General features: G+C 36.6%; 2 protein-coding genes across 2 annotated transcripts in view; one reads left to right on the top strand and one right to left on the bottom strand.

The window, feature by feature from the left end:
* Positions 1-22,550, top strand: part of LOC112021736 (protein unc-13 homolog) — a 65,702-nt gene that overhangs the window by 18,994 nt on the left and 24,158 nt on the right. The gene's annotated exons all lie outside the window — the stretch shown is intronic.
* LOC112012452 (ubiquitin carboxyl-terminal hydrolase 20) lies at positions 4,003-9,966 on the bottom strand. The gene is made up of 8 exons (XM_024044837.2): positions 9,082-9,966; positions 8,644-8,764; positions 8,431-8,541; positions 7,584-7,756; positions 7,115-7,453; positions 6,560-6,682; positions 4,639-5,227; positions 4,003-4,542 (listed from the first exon to the last, which is right to left on the bottom strand). The coding sequence occupies exons 1-8, from the start codon at positions 9,661-9,663 to the stop codon at positions 4,238-4,240; spliced, it is 2,343 nt and encodes a 780-aa protein (XP_023900605.2). The 5' UTR covers positions 9,664-9,966; the 3' UTR covers positions 4,003-4,237.

The raw sequence follows: 22,550 nt of genomic DNA, 5'->3' as shown, positions 1-22,550 counted from the left end.
AGATGGTGGGGGGAGGTTTGTGTTTAACCTATCACCATTTTAGCATTTGTTTGTAAATATTACTAGAAAATGCTTTATTAGTTTAGTTTTGATAGATGTGACAATATTTAATACGATTGGCAAACGCGACATAGACAACTTGATTTAATGTGGGTTGTTTTTAGTGTTAAAGGGGGTCTACCCATCTTGATGTGATTAATGAGTGGGTGAGTCGGTCAATTCTGTTTTGACCATACTTGAAATAACCTATTTCATTATTCGTGTCAACATAGGCTTAACCCATTTTGGTTAGGTTTGTTCAAGCACCAATTTGGATTGAGTCACCTAGTCGGAGCTAAGTTGTTCAAACTGCCAGAGGGGGCTACCAACTACAAATGAGATTGTGGTTGGCAATGTTGTTTTGTGGGTTTTGATATTTAGAGTTTTAAATATTAGGTTTTGATTTGTGGGTTTGAATCCTTGGGGATTTTATGGGTTTGAGTGTGGTTGATTTGTTATGGGTTTGCATTGTTTTGAATCTTTGGAACAAAATGTTCCAAATCTCTCTCTCTCTCTCTCTCTCTCCAGTGCTCTTGATGGCAACTGACTACTGAATTGAAGAAAACTAGCATTGATATGCCAAAAAACTAATCCAAAAGTGTAACAGCGACTTACATTTTTAAGAAACCGGTGTCTCCAGTACGACCTAAAACATCTTCCAAACTTGGCTGCACTGGCCAACAAACTCCCCTAGTTTTGACACGAACCCATTTGACCTATATAAATAAATAAATTTTATTTTATCAATAATAAATTTGAATTTTAAATATAGAATAATTAAAAGAATTTTAATGGTTATCTTGATAAATTCTTTATTGAAATTCTAAAGTTTCAAACCCTTTAAGCCAAAATAAAGCAAAAACTCTCACTTTATTTTATTTTTCATTATTCTTCAAATTGTATAAATTTGGATATGTAGCAAAAGCCTAGAGTTTGAAAATGTGAAAGAGTCAATTACTTTGAGTTCATATCAATTTGATTTAAACTTAAAAAGTGTTTCAACATGAGAAATTTGAGTTTTAATTTTTGTGAAAGACCACATGCACCATTAGTTTATGATAGGTCACAAACTGAATTGACCCCTTGTGATAGAAATTAATTAATTAATTAGCCAAGTTATTAATTAATCAATTTATCATGCAAATGCGTGTTAGCACAAACAAATCACCAAATAGCTAAATATGCAGCGAAAATTAAATGACACGGTGATTTGTTTACAAATGGGGAAAAACCTGACGGCAAAAACTTCACCGGGTGATTTTCAGGTCACCACTCCCGAAACTCCATTATTATCATAACAAGTGGTTACAAGTAAAAGAATTCCAAGTACCTTATCAACCTACAGTTGAACCCTTACCCCAATACCCAATTGGACTTGTTCTGTAGTGACAGTTCCCACCTTTGATGCACGGCTCCCAAGTACGTGACTAACCAATGCGCGGATCCCAGTACGCGACTTCAACACCAACTTTGAAGCAGAGGTTTGCTGCAAAGTTTTTCAGTTCATCCTACACGATGAAGATCAAGAAGATGTTTGGTCACAAAACCCTTTGGTGCAAATACAAAGCAACTTCTTCAGAAGAGATGAACTAGGTCAAGAACTTCGTCTTTGATCACAAATTGCTTGAATAGAGTTTGCTCAATGTTTGTGCAACTTGTGTACAATTTGACGGCTCTTAAAATAATCTTTTATATGTCTAGGGTTAGGAGAAAAGAAGGCCCAAAGACACATTCACGGATCCCAAGAAATCAGATCAGAAAATCTGATTTTATAAATCTCGACAGATAGCAAGGTGTCGAGGAGCTATCGAGCTTTAATGAATTTGCACTTTAGCTTGTTTTTCTTGGATAGACTTGATGACTTCAACACTTGATCTTGAAACCTTGTTTCTTGAAGTATTAAAAACACCTAGAACTACCCAATTACAAGTAGAGTGCGTTTTGTCAAAGGATTAGCCAATTTACATAAACAAATGACATATATTCTTAACAAGTGAAAACACATATGTCCTAACAGTTTAAATACAAGAGATATTACTTCTTACCTATCTAAAAAATCAAGAAACATTTTTTTTTTTTTGTGTGTGGGGTGGGGGGGGTGTTGGTTGCTTGGCTTTGCCCATGTCTGGAATAGCACAAAGATAATATTTAATTATCAAACAACCAAACCAAACCAAACAAAGAACAAATGCATATTTCAATACTTTCAAAAAGAAATTTCAAAATTTGAATAATTTCTTTTAAGCTTTGTTGGTTTGGAGGATGAAAAGTGAGATGGCGGAAATTATGGGAGGATGGGAAAGTGAGAGGATAAAAATATTTAGTTTTCCACCATATGTGTTTGATTGAGAGGGTGATAAAGTAGAAGGATAAAAAATTTCTTTATTTGGCTGAGAAGAAAAATGAGAGGAAGGAAATGTTAAAAAAAAAAAGAAATTATTATTATGTTCTAGTTACATAAGAACTAATTTTTTAATTGTTTATGAGAAGAAATTTTTAGTTATTATAAATCTTAAAAACTAACCACAACTAATAAAACATCAAGCAAAAAGAGAAAGAAAAATAAAAAAATCTACAATTTGATAAAAAAAAAAATACACATAATTAATTATGGAAAATGGTTAGATGAGTCATTTTCCATTTACACCTCCTTTCTTCTCGTTTTCTTCCTAGGGGAGATTGATTTTTGGTGGGCTTGAAGAAAACATATGACCTCTGATTTTCACCCCTTTCCTCCTTCGAACCAAACGCTGAAAAATCAAGTTTTCCTTCACATTTTCTCTCATTAGTTTTCCTTTCTATCCCCCAATAATCACCACAAGCAAATGTGTGCTTAGTTCTATTTTTTATATACTAAATAGTTAAATATGATAAATTCCTTGTCAAACAAGTAACCTAAAGACCTCCCAAAAGGTCTTAATAATCAACGATGAAGACCAGAGGGAGCTTCTCTTTATAGCTACACAATTCTACTTACTCAAAGACCCTGCCTTTTCTTCCCTTGAACATAGGAATGACAAAAATTGCCTAACCTGCGGGTACCTGACCTGACCCTAATGGGGTGGGTTTTACCCGACCCATGAAACAATAGGGGCAAGTGTGGGTATTAGTCATACCCGCCCTTGAACCCGACTCGTATACATATAATATTATTAAAAAACCCTAACCCCCCCCCCCCCCCCTTTTTTTAGTCGCTATAGAATACTAGTATATATCAATTGAAGAATATTACACAAATTTTATTACATAAATTTATAAACTCAGTGGAACCATATCAATATAATAAATAATTTCTCTAGTCAATTTTTTTTACTTTATGTTTAAAAATTGATATAAAATTGACATTGAAAATGCTACCGATAAAATGTATCACAAAAAAGTATAAATAGAGGTTGAGTTTGGATTGCACTAAAATTATTTCTCTCCCTGCATTTGGCATTTTTCTGTGGGTCCCGTGCACTATTCACAAGACCCGCAAGTACAGATTTCAACAAATCTAACTTTAAAACTAGATTCCACGGCACTATTCATACATTTAAAAATTATTTCACTACAGTGTTTTTAGTTTTCAACAATAAACGGTATCTAAACAAATCCAAAATCATCTAAATAAATAAATAAAACAATTAAATTAAATGCAATTGTGTGGGTTAGAGAACCTTCAGTAAAAAATGTAAAAAAAAAAAATTGTGGGACGAGAATGGTCACCAGACTACCAAAGATGAAGTGGCAGAAACAGAGGGAGTGCAATTAGCGTACAGAGACGATCGTTTGATTTTCAAGTCATTCTCTGCGAACCACTATTGAAGCGAGAAGCGAGAAGCTCTATCTTTAGATCTCTAGTCGTAGATTAAAGTTAAACCTATTAAATCCCTGATTCTTTGGATTGAAGCACTGGTTTCAAATTATTCACCACTTTTTATAAGCCCTTTTAAAGGATTCTAAAAGCATTGAAGTAATCAATTGAAACCTCATAAGAAACTTTACATTTCATTTCATACTATTAAGTACAACAACCCAAATCCAAGCTGACTTAACCTTAACCCACATAGGCCTCCCACCATAAAAGGCAAACAGAATAACATGAACAATTACAAAGGTCGATATCCAATTTATTTAAACAGGACAAAGTTAGCATTGATTCTCTATTATACTTGCACTGGGCAAAAGCCATATTTGTTAAGCAAAATCTCACTGTTCACCGGAAAATTGCAGCAGTCATGGGCTGCATGACAGAATTATGGTTGGCTTTACGACGATTACTAGGAGGGCTGTTCTTGCATGGGGATGATACCATTCTTTTCCTCTTGTTCAGAGAACCTTCACTTTGGTTTCCAAGCACGGCAGCAATAAGTTTTGAGCCCCGTGAGTAAGGCACACTCCTTGAAAGGTATCTGACAGCTTCCTTTCTCTTTGAATCTTCTAAATCCTTGCTTAACCGTTTTTTACAACTAACTGGCTTCTCTGATTTAAGATGATCACGGGGAATTTGATACCTCACCTCTGAAAAAATACACCCACCTCATTGGATTAGTTCTAGAGAACAATTAAGTAGAACTGGCATATATAAATAGTTTTTACTGGAGTGAAACTGTTTACCTGAAGACTCTAAAGAAACCTTATCTGGACTTGGAGATCCAGGTGGCGTTAGAGGATGGAAACCATCGTCTTTATTTTCATCAATTCCCTTATGGCTGTTACTTCTCCCAAGTGAGGATGTAGTACACATTTTCCCATCATTGTATGAAGTCCCATCAGGGGGATTATTTGCCTCAAGTAGCATTGACTTGTTATTAATGGGAGTATTATCTTTAGAGTCATTGGACCCAAGTTCATCTTGCTTTGATCTGCATAATAATGGTCCAGAACTACCAACCATAGCATCTCTAGTTTCATTGACCTCAACCCTTTGATGTCTTGTTCCACATGAGAAATAAGAAGAAACTCCCTCAACTTTATCTCGGGATTCATTGGCATCACAATTATCAATACTAGCCACACTAGGATATATAGTACAGACACTATCCACATTATCAAGAACTGACTTCGGCGATGTATTCAATATGTTTGGATCCAAGCATGGATTTGTTGCTTCCGTTAAACTTGAAAACCAGGGTGTACCCTGCTTTGCATAGAACAGAATGTAGGCCTCCTGAGCTAGCACAAATTCTTCTCGGACACTAGTGACCTAGAAAAGAACAGTCAAAATTTAATTTTTATTTTCAAATTTATGAGCTACAACCATATTTTAAGGCAAAAACTTAAGTGCTTCAACTACTCATCAAAAAAAAAACTTGAAGTGCTTCAACCAACCAGAAAATCCAAGTTATTACAATCAAATTAACATCTTTACTGACCCACAGTAAACATTTGCAAATCTTTTATGCATCCAGACAGTATAGGAGGTAAAATAAGATGAAATGATATAATCATAAAGATATCATCATAAAAAATTTAATGAGGTAGTTCAATAAATTTTATAACTTAAAAGAACCCGAAAAGAAATAACCACCAAAAGCTTTTGGGGAAAGTTCAAAACCACATATCTGAAAACTGTCTCCACTTGAAAAAAGCTCAAAACGTAAAAATATTTTATTAAGTGTACATACAGAACTTATTTCAAAATAAAATAAAATAAACAATTACAATTACAATTACAATCGTTGAGATGACAAGTTAATACTAGTAAACGATAAAATGGTGTCAAAAGCAGGTCCATGTGAAAATCAGTAACTTTCCACTTCAATAAGTTTTGAAGAATATACTCCATCAAGAGTTCACAAAACAAAATTCATGATCCAAAATATCAAGGTCCGCAAGGCAAAATCAATCCACCATTTTGGCTTCAAGCACCAAATAGGCTAACTTCATAATTACATGCAACATATTCATGCTCAGTGCCAGCTCAAGGCATGAGGCAACTAGGCAGTCGCCTAAGGCCCCAATGAAAAAATGCCCCCAAATTTTTACCAATAGAGATATCATTGTACCAATAGGAAGTCTCACATGTTTACTAATAATTAAAAAGTAACTTTGTTATCAAATAAAAATCCAAAAAAAAAAATATATATATATATATACATACAGACATACACATATATATATATATATATTTACATTAAATGTGATAACAACCATTCATTTTTCTCAATTTTAGAGCGTAAAACTCATTAATCTCCCACACACAAACGCCGAAAGAACTCATTAATCTCCCACTAGTAAATAAATATATACTCAAATTTCATTTAGAGATATTAAATATATAATTTTATTAAAATTTTCGATCATAATTTTTTAGTATTTGGTTGCTTCACTCAATAGATAGTGTTTATTTATGTTGTACAGTCATTGACTAATACAATCAATTGGTTTAAAATATATTTTTTAAAAGAAAAAAAAAATACCAAAAGTTAAATAAATCTTTTATTCATATTCAAAATATAAAAATAGGCCCCACAACGCCTTGAGCTAGCCTGTTCATGCACAATGGCTAACTAGAGGTTAGATTACAAAATATTACCTTTGAATCATCCAACCTGTACCATGTCTCTGGAGAGGATCGAATGAAGCTGAAGTAATGTCCAGAAGTAGATGAAAACCCAATATGTACCACAACTGCATACAGGTCATACTTCAATTCCACCTATCATAGAGAGGAGAGGAAGGGAGAAAATAAGCACTTCAGCATTTTGCTCAGTTAATGCAGAGCCAAAGCAAAACAGTGTACCAATCATTTATACTCAGATTCGGCTATTGCACAAAGTATGACCAGTGCATTGACCAAAAGCTTTTCATCCAAATCATCACATGCTTAGAAAACTATTCCAAACAATGCATCTATCTCTTAATCCATGAATGCATAAATGGCATTGATCTCCAAATCAGATGATGAATTTTTCCCTTTTCTTTCTTTTATTTTTTTAGTTTTAATATGATGATAAATTTGTAGCTCAACTCTTAAATTCAGATATCATTTAATTGCAAGGGGTACAGGGCTGCAAGTACCATGCAAAAGATCTTGCAGCCTTCAACACAAAACATTTTTATTATAAATAAACAGAAACTTACAACCCACCTTATTGTCCTGACTGCCGGAGGTGTAGGACTGCAAGTCCAACTGCAAAGGGAATTCCACATGCTTGTCAACTTTCTGAATGAAGGACCCTTCAGTCTTGAATCTTTTCAAATGGAATGCAGCAACTGAAGGAGCCTGGTCCAGCATGAACTGCTTCTCCACCAACACTTCTTCCTTGCAGTTCTCACATGTAAACTTTGTCTCCAAATCTTCAATTTTTTCCACTTTGGTAAATGACTCCAAAGCACTTGGAAGGGTGTCCACATCTTCAATCTCCAAACTCAGGTCTATCAAAGGTTCATATGTATCAGAAGAGTGGCCGCAATTGCAACAGCAAAGCTGAAATTCAAACAATAACATTATATTCTGAACCAAACCCAAACAAACAAACAAAAGAGGACAACTAAAGTCACATTAATATTTAATTAGGGCAACAGCAACTAAGAGGAAGTCACTTCTCCACTCATACATTGCTCACAAGACGGCCTCCAAAAATGCTTTCCACTAGGTTATTATCTTGGGACAACAAACCCTTATCCTTTGCCTTCAAATCCAAACAACAACTCTCAAGCTTGTCTAAGAAGCATTGCAGAAATTCATGGGCATCTTCCTGCTGGTATCTCCGGAAATAAGATGAAAAATCTGTTTGTTCACAAGTCAAGAATTACAAAGCTTCTTTAAAAAGAAACATCCTTCTAAAATATCAAATATCTTACAACATAAGTCATGGACATAGTACTTGGTAAACACTAAGGGCACATTTAATACACTAAATAGAGATTACAACAAGAATGATAATCTTTATTACTAAAAATAAAATATATTGTAATAGAATAACTAAACATATTTGAACGTTTGGTTGTAAGTTGTAACACTAAACTAAAGCTTAAGATCGATATTTAGAAAATATATTACTTATATAATTGTATTTCATAAAAAAATATTTTTTAAATTTGAGAGAAGTTATTTTTTTATAATTTTTATTTTTATAATTGTTATATTCGTATGGAAAATTTTTATATGTAGAAGTAGAAATATATTTATTTTAAAAATTATTACACCTACTAAAAAACGGCTATTACAATCCTTTTTGAGAAGAATGGCTATTCCTTATTTTAAAGAATATTCATAAGATATGGCTATTCTTTATAATAAAAACATAATCAAACTACATAATAGCTAAATCATAAGAATAGTTATTACATTACAAAGCCTATTACAAATCTATGCCACACAATCTTATATGATAAACCCAGCCCCACATAAATAAAGCATACACATTCAGAATAACATTAAACAGAGGTTAAAAAGGATACGGTTCAAATTGTCAACAAGTTCCAACGGTGAAAGAACCCCTCCTGCAGCAGCTAGTGAACGTTCAACATGGTCACAGAGAGCACAAAGAACACAGAACCCTTCTCTACCACCTGAAAATTCCAAATACTGCAATTTAAAACAAAAGTTGCTAACTCTAGGAGTAAATCACAAACCCTAACACAATAAAAGTTAAATAGAAGCCTCAATCTTACGGTCACAGGGCACAGCATGATTGCAACACCGAAGAGCCTGGACAAGTGGCACTGTGTGTGTAATGCATTGCAGGATGGCATTGATAAAGCATGTGTTGCCTAGATTTGCAAGCCCTGCACCCTACAAAACCAACACCAAGACCAAAATTTTCAAAAACCCCAAAAAATATTTAAACAAACATCCATAGACAAACATTTAACAATCAGGTATAGGCGCAATGGCAAGTGCCTTTCATCAAACGGAACAGGTCCTAAGTTCAATTCTAAGAATCAATCTCTCCAAATATATATATATATATATAGGACAAGACTCCATACCAATCACCTCTCCCAGACCCTGCAAAAGTTAAAACTTTGCGGCCTGACTACGACATAGACAATTATTCCTAAAAACAAACGAACAAATACACAAATCTTCACAGACATAGAAAAGCATACCACAGGGGATGGCTTGAATTCAAGGGTAGTAGAGTTTGAAATGGGCAAAGAAGACCTTGTTTCTTCTAAAGAGGGCCAAGTAGACCAGGACGAAGATGAAGATGAAGTCCCACGAGATGATGACCATGACGAAGAACTATGTGAAGAAGACCAACGCGAAGACGAATAGTCCCATAAATTGTTACCCAATAAGCGATTTGGGGAAGAGGGCAATAGTTCTTCTTCTTCCTCAAGGACATCTTCTTCTCCCTCACAACAGAGAGGGAAGCTGGGACAATCATCTAGGGTTTCTGTTTCAATAACCAAAGAAGAAGAATAAGACCCATTTAGGGTTTCATTGATGGGAGGCAAAATTGAGGAAGACCCAGTTGAATTTGATGGCGGAACAGCCATAGATTGGTCAGCTTGAGGAGTCCCATTTTGAATTGAGGTTATAGGGACCAAAGAATGGTCATCTAGGGTTTCAGAAGGCAAAGACGGTGAAGACCCACCAAGAGTTTCTTTCAATAGTGAAGACACATCAAAGATTTCTTCGGGAATGGTGGAATCCGAAGGAGCAGAGTTGGGTTTTGAGGTTTCCATGGAAATAGAAGATTCAGATTTTCAGACAAATCGGTGTTAGTTTTTGTTTGTTTAAGGAATGTGAAAATGGGAGATGGGTTTTGGGGGGATTTGAGAAATGGGTTTTGGGTTTTGGCTCCAAATTTTTTGGGTTTTGAAAATTGAGGGGTATTTGTATTTGTGTGTTGGAGGTAGTGAAGAAGAGGGAATTCGAAATGTGTGTTTGAAATTTGGTTCGGTGGTGGTGGTGGGCAGGTGTAGGGATTTTGGTTTCAGAATTGAACCTTTTTGAAAAGGGAGGGAAACGGAAAACCCCAGCGGTCAACACACCATTTTGGTTTTTTTTTTTTTTTTTTACCATTGACCATTTTTTTTTTCTTATTTTCTAGTATTGAGGAGGGGACATCTCTTAGATTAGGAAAAAGGAAATTAACAGTTAGATAATTTCAATAGCATTTAAGGGATTTGAATCCTAGATGCCTTTATTGAAAATATTAAAAGATGTCAATTGAATAACAAAACTTTTTTTTAAAAATGAAATATTAGAGTCATTAGTTCAATTGGTAAAATCTTTAATGATTAAATAAGAAATTTGAAGTTTATCTCCTACCTATACCAAAAACTGATCAGTATCTTAGTTTGATGATAAATAGTCATAATTAAAAGCGATGGTCATATTACACCGATAACAACTTATCTTAACAAAATAAGTAATTTTTGTAAACAAAAATCGAGAGAAAGGGTGAGATCATGCGATTTAATAAGATCTCATTCTTATAGTTCATCATAATAACTTGCGCATCAACTGCATCATGTGGTATATAGTTAACAAATGGTCTCCACCTCCATCGGATTCTATATTTGTTAGGACATATATGTTTTCACTTGTTAAGAACATATATCACTTATTTATGTAAATTGACTAATCCTTTAACAAAACGCACTCTACTTGTAATTGGGTAGTTCTAGGTGTTTTTAATACTTCAAGAAATAAGGTTTCAAGGTCAAGTGTTGAAGTCATCAAGTCTGTCAAAGAAAAAGCAAGCTGAAATGTAAAGTTTTTAAAGCTCGACACCTTATCGATAGCTACCTTGACACCTGCTATCTGTCGAGATTTAAAATTTCAGATTTCCAATCTGATTTTCTTGGGATCCGTGAATATGTTTTTGGGCCTTCTTTTCTTCTAACCCTAAACATATAAAAGGATTGTTTTAAGAGCCGTCAAGTGTGACACAAGTTGAAAAATCATTGAGCAATCTCTGTTCAAGCAAATTGTGATCAAAAGACGAAGTTCTTGACCTAGTTCATCTTCCTTCAAGAAGTTGCTGTGTATTTGCACCGTAGGGTTTTGTAACCAAATATCTTCCTGTTATTCATCATAAAGGATGAACTGAAGAACTTTGCAGCCAACCTTTCTTCCTTAGTTGGTGTTCTGAAGTCGCGTACTGGGATCCGCGCATTAGTTAGTCACGTACTTGGGAGCCATGCATCAAAGGTGGGAACTGTCGTTACAGATCAAGTCCAATTGGGTATTGGGGTAAGGGTTCAACTGTAGGTTGGTAAGGTACTTGGGATTCCTTTACTTGTAACCGCTTGATTTGATAATAGTGGAGTTTCGGGAATGGTGACCTGAAAATCACCCGGTGGGGTTTTTGCCATTAGGGTTTTCCCCATTTGTAAACAAATCACCGTGTTATTTATTTTCCGCTGCATATTTAGTTGTTGGTGATTTGTTTGTGCTTCCATAAAATTGCATGATTAATTGATTAATTAATTACTTGGCTAAATTAATTAATTAGGGTTAATCACAAGGGGTCATTCAGATTGTGACCTATCAAGTGGTATCAGAGCAGGCACACTCTGATTAGGGTTTAATCTTTGCTGTGTTGATCCATTGACCCCTGTTTGTCATGGATAGAGGACAATCTTTAATTATACCTCCTTTATTTGATGGCACTAACTATGCATACTGGAAAGTACGCATGAGAGCTTTCTTGCAGTCTTTAGATGAAAAGGTGTGGCAAGCTGTAGAGATTGGCTGGACTAAGCCAACAGAAGATCCGGCCGATTGGGATGATACTAAGATCAAGGCGGCTAACTTCAACAGCAGAGCGTTAAATGCCCTATTTAGCGCAGTCACAAATGAGGAGTTCAAAAAGATATCCTCAACTGAAACTGCTAAGGAGGCTTGGACTATCCTCCAGACTACCTATGAAGGCACAAAGGCTGTCAAAGACTCAAAGCTTCAGAGGCTCACTACAAGCTTTGAAGAAATTAAGATGGAGGAGGATGAGTCATTTGATGAGTTCTATGCCAAGCTCAAGGACATAGTGAACTCAGCCTTCAATCTTGGGAAAACCATCCCAGAACCCAAGATTGTAAGGAAGGTGCTCAGATCTCTACCTGAGAGATTCCATGCCAAGATTACGGTGATAGAAGAATCAAAGGACATTGACAAGATTCCTTTGACTGAGCTGGTAGGAAACTTGCAAACCTATGAGATAGGATTATCTAGGATTGGCAAGTCAAGTAAAGGTAAAAGCATGGCCTTGAAGGCAAAGAACAGTGATACAGATGAGTCTTCCGATGATGAAGATTCTAAGATGAAGTCCTACATCACTCGGCAGTTCAAGAAGTTTATGAAGAATGCCAATGGAAGGAGCTTCGACAAGGACCGTAGGCAGTTCAGTTCTTCACAGTCTAAAAGCCAAGACAAAGGGAAGAAGGATGCTAAGGATGGAAGTCAGTACACTGTTCCTGCAGGACCAAAATGCTTTGGATGTCATGGGTTCGGACACATGAAAAATGAGTGTCCTACATATCTCAAGAGCATTGGGAAAAGCAAGGCACTTGCTGCAACTCTAAGTGACACTAAGCCTGAAGATGATTCCGACAATGAGGATGACGGAATCTTAAATGCCTTCACCGCCACAGTCAATCCTACTGAAGGGATTGTTGAAGAAGTGGATGAAGAAGAAGAACTGGTGGAATCAAAATTTGAGAAGATGGATGATCAAGATGATATCCATTCAGCCTATGAGAAGCTTTATAAGCTCTCTGAAAAGCATGAGAAATTATACAGGCTGGCCACTAAGAAGCTCAGTGATGTGGAACTTGATCGTGAAGAGTTGTCCACAAAGTTTGATGAGGCGAATCAAACTATTGGAGCACTGAGATTTGAAAACACCTTTTTGGCTGAGAAGACCAAGAAGCTTGAAGCAGAGCTGTTTCAAGTCAGAGCTCAACTAGAGAGGACTTCAAGTGCAAAGCTTGATGAGATGCTTAGCAATCAGAAATCTGCTTCGGATCGAACTGGTTTGGGGTATGGTATTTCTTTCTCAAATACTGCTTCTACTAGCAATACTGTTTTTGTTCCTCCTGCTAATAATACTGAAATTGAGAATACTGATGTCAAAACTGAATTAGCTAGTGAGAACTTAGACAAGGGTAAATCTATCTTAGGAGCACCCCCTAAGCAAGATAAGAAAGATGATAAAAACCCTAGGGCTAAGAAGGCTAACTCTCAAAAGCCTAAACAAAAGAAGCAGCATCTCTGTCATCATTGTGGAGCTGCCGGTCATACTAGACCAAATTGCTATAAGTGGTTAGCCACTCAACAGAGCAATGGCGTGATAGCATCTGGAAACCATAATCAGCTTCAATCCTCTCTTGCTCCTCTTGGAGATCTTCTGAAAGCCCTCATGTTCCTTTCGAACTTGAACGGGTTAAATTCTTCCCCCTCACCGCCGGTTCAAGGATTCAATCAAAGGAAAGGCTCTTCCAAGGTGTGGAAGAAAAAGGACTTTAAGTGATTTCATCACTTTCTTTTTCCTTTTTGTTTTTCTGTGTTTTGCATTGCTTGTGTGTTTTGTTTTTCTGCTGAGTCAGTCTAGTTTTTGCATTATTTTGTTTAACATGTTTTGTGTGTTTACTTTCAGTTTTGTTTATTTTGTTTTTGATTTAAAATAAAAAATAAAAAAATTGAAAAATCAGAAAAATACAAAAACAGTGTGTGTTTTGTGTACTTTGGTACTTGTGTACCTTGGATGGCCAATGAAACAAAGTTTTCTAAACTTTGTATCTCTTGTAGCTTAGATGAGCATCTCTATGCACAACTAAGCAAGTGAGCTTTGTGGCTCTTGTTTGTGATGAGTAAGATTAGGTTATCTCTTAAAACTTAACACTCATATCACTCTTTTTGACGGGTAGGACTAGAAAATCCTAAGAGAAAGGCATAAATAACCATCTCACCACTGGTGCCCGCCAATCATAATATGACACCTGTATGCTTCGGCATAGCAAAAGTGCAGTGTCAAAGACATTCGTATGCTTCGGCATAGCAAAAGTGCGATGTCAAATGCTTAACATCTTGGGTATTTCTTTTCTCTCTTTTATATACCCATGTATGATATGCTAAAATAAAAGAAAACATGCAAAGAAAATAAAAAGCAAAAAGATTAAAAATGCTTTATATATGGTTGCAAGCGTGTATTCTAGGAGATGTGGGAGTTATAGGATGTACCTCGAAGGTGATAGTCCCCATCAAACAGTTATGATTGTGTGTGAGTTAAAAGTTATTTTCTCATATCTCAGATCGTCATAACATTTATACACATATGCAATCTTGCGATGTTTTTCACACACAACACGCAATATTCTTTGCTACTTTTGATACATGTGCAGGTACAATGTGATTTGGCCATCACAAAGGTTTTACATGTGCTAATGTATGCTCACTAAACTGTCATAACTTGTTTTTGAAATATAAAATTGGTTAGACTTGTTTAGTGTGTGTGTGTGTTTTGCATGATCCTTGTGCTTATTTTCTTGTTGAGAGATGTTTTTGAGAGGTTTATATGTTGAGTGGATCTTTGGTTGAGATGTGTGTTGGATTGCATTCATGTCTGTGTTTTTCCTTCCTCGAAAAACTGGTTTTTACTGTTGGCTCGACACCTCCCTCGACACCTCCTCGATACCTGTCATCTGTCGAGCTTCTCAAGTTGTTTCTTATCGCAATCTCGACACCTCTTCGACACCTGATGGATCGATCGAGAAAGTCTCTGTCCCCTCGATAGATTCTCGACACCTGATGGATCGATCGAGATTCACTTATGCTGTTTGAGTCTTCTTTCTCGACACCTGTCTCGATACCTTGTGGATCGATCGAGATTTCTTCTGTCCTCTCGACAGCTTCTCGATACCTTGTCGATCGATCGAGCTTCTTGATTCTGCATTTGGCCTTGATCCTCGATACCTCTCGATACCTGCATCTGTCGAAGGCATTTTCCTCGATACCTTCCTCGACAGCTTCCTCGATACCTCTCGACACCTCAGCTGTCGAGAATTACTGAGGTGCCTATTTAAGTGCAGATCGCGATTTTTCACTCATTTCTCTCGATCTCACTCGATCTGTCTGTGGCTTTTCATCTTCCAGACTTGATTTTCTCACTCAATCTTCAACCCCACTTGGATCTTGCTCATTCCTTGCTTCAATCTCTTGGTAAGATCACTTTTCCCTTCCTTTTTCATGCATTTCATGTTTGAAAACCTAATTTTTGGGATTTTTCATAAAAATTTGGGGTTTTTCAAAATTGTTGAGTTTTTCTTCAAATTTTGGGTTGGGTTTGCACTTAGATGATTTCAAAATGTCATACATTGCATTTCATTTGCATTATAATGATATTTACATGCATTTAGATGTGTGCTTTATGATTGTGTGCTGCTAGGATTGGATTGGGCTGAGCCCATGATGTTTTTTTTTTTTGCATGTCACATGCTCATGCATTCCCATGCATACGTACTTGTTGTTCAACATATTTGATATATTTGAACTGTGTTGGGACTTTTCTGATTGTCTCCCTCTCTATCTTTTTCTCATTCTTTTACGTTAGTCGTGTCTATGGCACCCAAACGTAAATCTACTCCTGCTCGGAACCCTCTGCGTTCTGGAGCTTCTACTTCTTCAGATACTACTCCCTTTAACATTCGGTTCCGTGATGGAGATGCTCATAAGGCATTTTCGGAGAACTTTTCTAAACGAGGTGTTCATTCGGAACGCCACGTTATTCTGGCGGACTTCGCCGATACTGACCTTCCCTCTGTCATTAACAGTAGGGGATGGGGGTCACTGTGTGACATCCCGGTCACTTGCCCTCTCGTGCTGATACAGGAGTTCTACTCCAACATGCACGGGATTGATCTTTCAGTACCTCATTTTGTTACTCGCGTTCGAGGTATGCGCATTCCTGTCACACCGCAACTTGTTGCGGATGTGCTTAGAGTACCTAGGATAGAGTTTCCAGATTACCCCTCTTGTGAGCGTCTGAGGACTGTGTCCAAAGATGAGCTCATCTCTGCTTTTTGTGAGCGCCCTGCTGATTGGGGTGAGCATCAGTTCACATCATGTAGGCCTTTTGCTAAAGGTCCTAGATTCATTAACATGGTGATGACTTTTGTTCTCCATCCTCTTTCTCACTATAACTCTATCACAGAGCCTCGTGCTCGATTTTTGCTTTCTTTGCTTGAGCATCTTACCATAGACTTCCCTTCTCACTTCATCCGATCTATCATAGAGGTCTATCTTGATTCGGCGTCCCGTGATAAGCTCATCTTTCCTTCTGCTATCACGCGGATTCTACGCCATTTTTCTGTTCCCTTTCCTGTGTCCGACCACTTCACACACATATCTGCCATAGATGCCGCTACCGTAAAACGTAGTGAGGCGCAGTTCAGGTCGAGACAGCCAGGTGCCACTCCTCCCTCCCGTTCGGCGCCATCCAGATCTGCTCCATCTACATCTGCTCCTTCTTCCTCTTCGAGCGATGTATCCCTTGGTGATATTATGGCGCAGCTGCAGCGCATGGACACTCGTCTTGATACACTCTCTGCTGAGTTGTATCAGGTGAATGTTCGTGTGGGTCGTATTGCACGACGGCAGGCGATCATGGGTGGATTTGCTCCAGAGGCTACTCCTTCACCATCTACTCCAGCAGCGTCAGATTCTGAGGATGATGAGGATGATGATGATGATGATGATGGGGATGCTAGCTCTGCCGATGAGATGTCTACATGACACTCTACCCTTTGTCACTCGTGACAAAAAGGGGGAGTAGTTTTGGGCTATGAGAGTAGTCATCTTAGGGGGAGAGTTAGTATAGGACATTTTTGATAGGGGGAGTGTTGTCATATTTTTGAGGGATGTAGTGAGGCTATATGTATTTTTTTCTTATCTCTTAGATACATTGGTCTTGTATATGAGGTCCTTTGACCATTTTTACATACATTGTACTTATCTTATCTCTTATATATGTTGATGTATGTTTCTTTCACCTCTCTCTTCATGTGTTGTTTCTTTTCTATCTTTATACACATGTTCTTTATACTTGTATGCAATCTATTTATTTCTGTTTCACACAAGATGCCTTGATGAGTTTTGTTTAAAGTGTTTCAGAAATACAGGTTGTCAAAGTCTACTTATCATAAGCTCTCTTCTTGCAAAGTTTTTCAAGAGTTTGTGTTAGGATAGATTTTATTGTATTCAACAAGTGAATATGAGTTGAGTGATTTATGACTTCTCTCATATGCTCATTTATTTGTTGTGGTTTTGTCACGGATTGCCAAAGGGGGAGATTGTTAGGACATATATGTTTTCACTTGTTAAGAACATATGTCACTTATTTATGTAAATTGGCTAATCCTTTGACAAAACGCACTCTACTTGTAATTGAGTAGTTCTAGGTGTTTTTTACTACTTCAAGAAACAAGATTTCAAAGTCAAGTGTTGAAGTCATCAAGTCTGTCCAAGAAAAAGCAAGCTGAAGTGCAAAGTTTTTAAAGCTCGACACCTTCTCGATAGCTATCTTGACACCTGCTATCTATCGAGATTTAAAATTTCAGATTTTCAATCTGATTTTCTTGGGATCCGTGAATATGTTTTTGGGCCTTCTTTTCTTCTAACCCTAAACATATAAAAGGATTGTTTTAAGAGCCGTCAAGTGTGACACAAGTTGAAAAATCATTGAGCAATCTCTGTTCAAGCAAATTGTGATCAAAAGACGAAGTTCTTGACCCAGTTCATCTTCCTTCAAGAAGTTGCTGTGTATTTGCACCGTAGGGTTTTGTAACCAAGCATCTTCCTGCTATTCATCATAAATGATGAACTGAAGAACTTTGCAGCCAACCTTTCTTCCTTAGTTGGTGTTCTGAAGTCGCGTACTGGGATCCGTGCATTGGTTAGTCACGTACTTGGGAGCCGTGCATCAAAGGTGGGAACTGTCGTTATAGATCAAGTCCAATTGGGTATTGGGGTAAGGGTTCAACTGTAGGTTGGTAAGGTACTTAGGATTCTTTTACTTGTAACCGCTTGATTTGATAATAGTGGAGTTTCGGGAGTGGTGACCTGAAAATCACCTGGTGGGGTTTTTGCTGCGAGGTTTTTCCCCATTCGTAAACAAATCACCGTGTTATTTAATTTCCGCTGAATATTTAGTTTTTAATGATTTGTTTGTGCTTCTACGCAATTGCATGATAAATTGATTAATTAAAAACTTGGCTAATTAATTAATTGGTTTTATCACAAGGGGTCATTCAGTTTGTGGCCTATCAATATTCAAACTCAATGTGGCTATCTCTCAAACCAAATTTGCTCACATTTGCTAATCCGAAACCACAAAGGAGAAGTGATGGCAACTTCATGTGACCAAGTAAATAAAGTATCCATCCCCCAAGTCCAAATTAGGCACTGCTAGACATGGCAAAACGGGCAGGTCAGGTCAATTAGATTGCGAGTCAAGCGGGTTGTGGGTCAAAATGGTCATTTTAAGCGGGTTAAAAACAGGTTCAGGTCAATCGGATTGCAGGTCGGGTCGGGATGAGTCGGTTGACCTGTATTTTTCACATTATTTTTTTTTTTTTTTAAGAAAACAATATGTATTTGTCATTTAGAAAGTCATGCAACAAATTACTTGATGTAAAATGCATTACTTTGAATTTACCATTTATATCAAGAATGAATTACACTTATTAATACTTATTCAATAATTTTAAAATTATACAAATCCTAACATTACTATCTAAAACAAAATAACACAAAGATAAGTAAAACAAATACACAAATTTTATTTCTACACAATATCAATATCCAAAAATATAAAACAAAATTACAAATGACTTATTAGATAATTCATTTGACAAATAATAAAATCATATAAGAAATTTACAAGCTTGAAAATTAACAAAATAACACAAAGATAAGTAAAACAAATACACAAGTTTTATTTCTACACAATATCAACATCTCAAAATATAAAACAAAATTACAAATGACTTATTGGATAATTCATTTAACAAAGAATAAAAACATATAAGAAATTTACAATCTTGAAAATTAATTTTATAATCTATTGTTAATTGTGATTGACACTTTATTTAAATTTGAGATATATATTAAAGTTTGATTGTTTACTTATTTATACATGGTTTCTTTTATGAATATCATATCATTGTTAAGCAACACACACTCTAGAAAATATCATAATTTATTTTGAAAAACTGTTTATTTTGGACATAAATTGTTAAAAAATAGGTCTAAGCATTCATAATTTATGTTAATTTAATACTTTGACTTCACTATTTTTACATTTGTGAATGTTTCTCACACATATCTACAATTTTAAATCTATGTTTTTAACTATATTGTAACCAGATTATCTTTGGCATGCACTTTGCTATTTGTTATCTAAAAATCTTTACTCATTACAGAATGCTCAATTATTCATCTTTCAATTAATTTGCATACAGTTATGTAAATGTCTCAATTGTTTCCTTAAAGCTCATAACAAACAATTAAACCAATATTGTTTTAATTATATTTTTTTTTATTTTTACCCAAAAAAAAAAGTTTAAAAAAATAGTTCGATTCGGGTTGGGTCGGGTCAACCTGTTTTTGCTTCAGGTCAAAAAAATCGAGTTCAGCTCAAGTATTTTTCGGGTCAGGTCGAGTCAAAAAATTCTGACTCGTTTTGCTATGTCTAGGCACTGCTTTCAGGAAACAAATAGATGTGTAGACGCCTTAGCAAGAATAGGATCGGAGCAAAGTAGTGATTTCCTTTTTGTTTAATCGTCTGCCTATGGACATCTTAGATCTTTTTAATTTCGATTCTAATGAGTTGTACTTAAGCAGGCTTTATCTTGAACCTTATGTATTCTCTTTAGTTTTTAATGTTATTCGATGTTTACCAAAAATAAATAAAATAATAAAGTATCTAATATTTTATCGACTACTGCAGATGTTATGAAGAAGGCATTATTATTATTATTAAAGCAGTTATTTCCTTAACATTATTGCAGAAAGTATATTTGGTGAACTTATGGATCTTCTCAATTATGACAGAGTTTGCTCACTTGAGGTTGCGTGGATAGTTGAAGACATTAATTTAATTATTGAAAGTTCTCATTATGACTCTTTTGTTAGTGTGCCTTTGAAATGTAATAAAGCTTCAACTATTCTATCTCTTATTTGCTAGTTTTGCCAAAGAGAAAATGATTTTTTTTTTTAATTTTTTTTATTTTTATGAATGTCTCTCTTCTTTCTTGCTAATTGTACACCGTGATATTTAATCAATAAAATCTACTATCAATTCCCCTTTGAAAAAAATCTATTATTCTTTTTACAACGAGAACAAAAAGAATATACACATTTTCTGTTTGAATTAGAGAGGAAAAACATGTAAAATTGTCAAAAACATTATCCATAGAGTAAGAAATGCTATAAATGCTAGGCAACTAAGTATTTTAATGTAAGGAAAAGTATTTATATGCTATGCAACTAACTATTTTAATGTAAGGATAAGTGTTTATGATCGGTAAAATTTAGATATTGATGCTCATATAATTGTTTTTATAAATAATCAAAATTACTTTTTAATCGAGACACTCTTAAATGTTGCAATTACATTAATGTCCATCTAATTCTTGCCCCTTTATGGATAATGTTTTCAACAAATTTACAGAATTCTATTGATAACAATTGGTACATTTGCTTAAGCATAAGTTTTTTATTTATTTAACAATTATAATTATTAAAATTCTATTTAAGGTTGCAAGAAGATTAAGAGAATTTAGTCATATTATCTGTAGGGACTCAATTTGGATTTGACCCTGAGTATGATTGGGTTTTCAGCCCAACAAGCCCAAATAATAAATTTGTAGAGAGTGGATTGAAGGTTTAGGCGCTGGCCGTCGTTCACCAAGCATGAACTCTATTCTTTTATTAAAAAATACTTAGAGTTTATTTACAACTGGGGGGATGTTTCTCGGCCCGTGGCCGAGGAGCCCCTTTTCTTCTCCTTCTCCCCCGCCCCTCCTCTTACTTTACTTGCTTTTCTTATATAGTGTTCATCTTCCTATCTCCTTCTTCCATCTGTTGATCATCCATTTGCCTCTCTTCTAGCCGTCTGTCCCATCAGAGGCCTTATCAGTACTCAAGTGGTTCACTATGATCAACGTTGCCCTGCTAAGGGGTTATATCCCCATTAATACGGCCAGAGGGGTTAGGTGAATGCATTAAGTGTGAATGTGACAGCTTGCTCTGGGCTTGTCCCTTCCCAAAAATTATCCTTAGTATGCCGAGGACGAAGAGGTCCTCGGCGTGGGTCAAAAAAGAGGCTTTCCCCAACTTAGCCTTGGATGGTCAGTCTTCCTCGACGCCGGCCTTGGGCCTACTACGCGATGGGCTGAGACTGTTAGGCCCACGGGCCCCACAATAGCCCCTCAAAACCCTACTGCACGTTCCCTCGAACGGGGAGGAGGGTTTTGATACCTGCGGGCCCTCTAGACGAGTCGCCCCACTTCGGTTCGTGTTAATGCTGGCGACTTTTCAACTGTCCGATGCGCGTTTTTGGCGTTTCAAGACTTAATGTGTGCCCACATTAAATTTTGGCGGCACCACGTTTCCCACTTTCAACGGTATGATGGTAATTGTTCGGTGGGGATCTCTATCTTTTATAGGCAAGCGGTTACATTTGGGGAACCTAAGGGGGAGTATAAGTACCTGTTTGAACCACCTGGTTTCCTCATTTTCGCGCTTACAACCATTGATGCGTATGATTTAAATCTGGTTCAACTTGCACACTACCTGAAGAGCGTCGTCATATTTCTGTAAGTCTTCTTCTTCCAGTGACCCCAAATTTTCCTTAGTTCTATTCCTTCTTTTCTTCTTCTGGAATTTTTAGTCGTCCTTGGGGGATGGGTAAGTTTAAGAAGTTGGTTGAGTCTGACGAGATGATGAACAAATTCATTATTGACTATGGGATACCCAATAATGTGAGTTTGAAGTACTGTGAAGAAGGGGAGTGGTACATTAGGAGGAGAGAGGGTGAAGTCGTGATCCCGATAGTCGCTTTCGTAGAGGGAGGGATGAGAATCCCTATGAGGCCAGTGACTCTCAATTACCTTAGGCATTTTCGCCTGGCTTGTTAGGTACTTCAACGACATCCCTCCGGGCCACCTTGTATGGCGCCATCGGGGTTACGCCTAGATTCTGCCGCGCCGGAAGCCCAGTGGGGGCTGCGGCCATAACGGCTCTTCGCACGGATGTCCTCACACCCGCCCAAAGCCGCCTCATATTTGCCAACTCCAGTCACAATTCCGACGAGGTTGTTAAAAGGGCTTGGGGAGCTGAAAGGATGTGTTTTTTCTGTTTGTGTTTGGAGGTTCATGGATTGTGGAGAAACCATCTCCCCACCTTATATAGGGGATGAGGGTTGGTGAGAATTAATTCATGCAGAATTCGAAAAGAGAATTATCAGCTGGGCTAATAATGAAGCTACCAATTTCCAAGGAGGCCGTAGACCGTTGGACTCGTGTTAATTCACGAGGACATTAATGAAGGCGCGTTTCGCGCACCGAAG

This window comes from Quercus suber, unplaced genomic scaffold (assembly GCF_002906115.3).
Source record: "Quercus suber isolate HL8 unplaced genomic scaffold, Cork oak 2.0 scaffold_426, whole genome shotgun sequence".
Lineage (NCBI taxonomy): Eukaryota > Viridiplantae > Streptophyta > Magnoliopsida > Fagales > Fagaceae > Quercus > Quercus suber.
The sequence above is the reverse complement of the archived record's forward strand: the minus strand, read 5'-3'. Positions and strand labels throughout refer to the sequence as shown.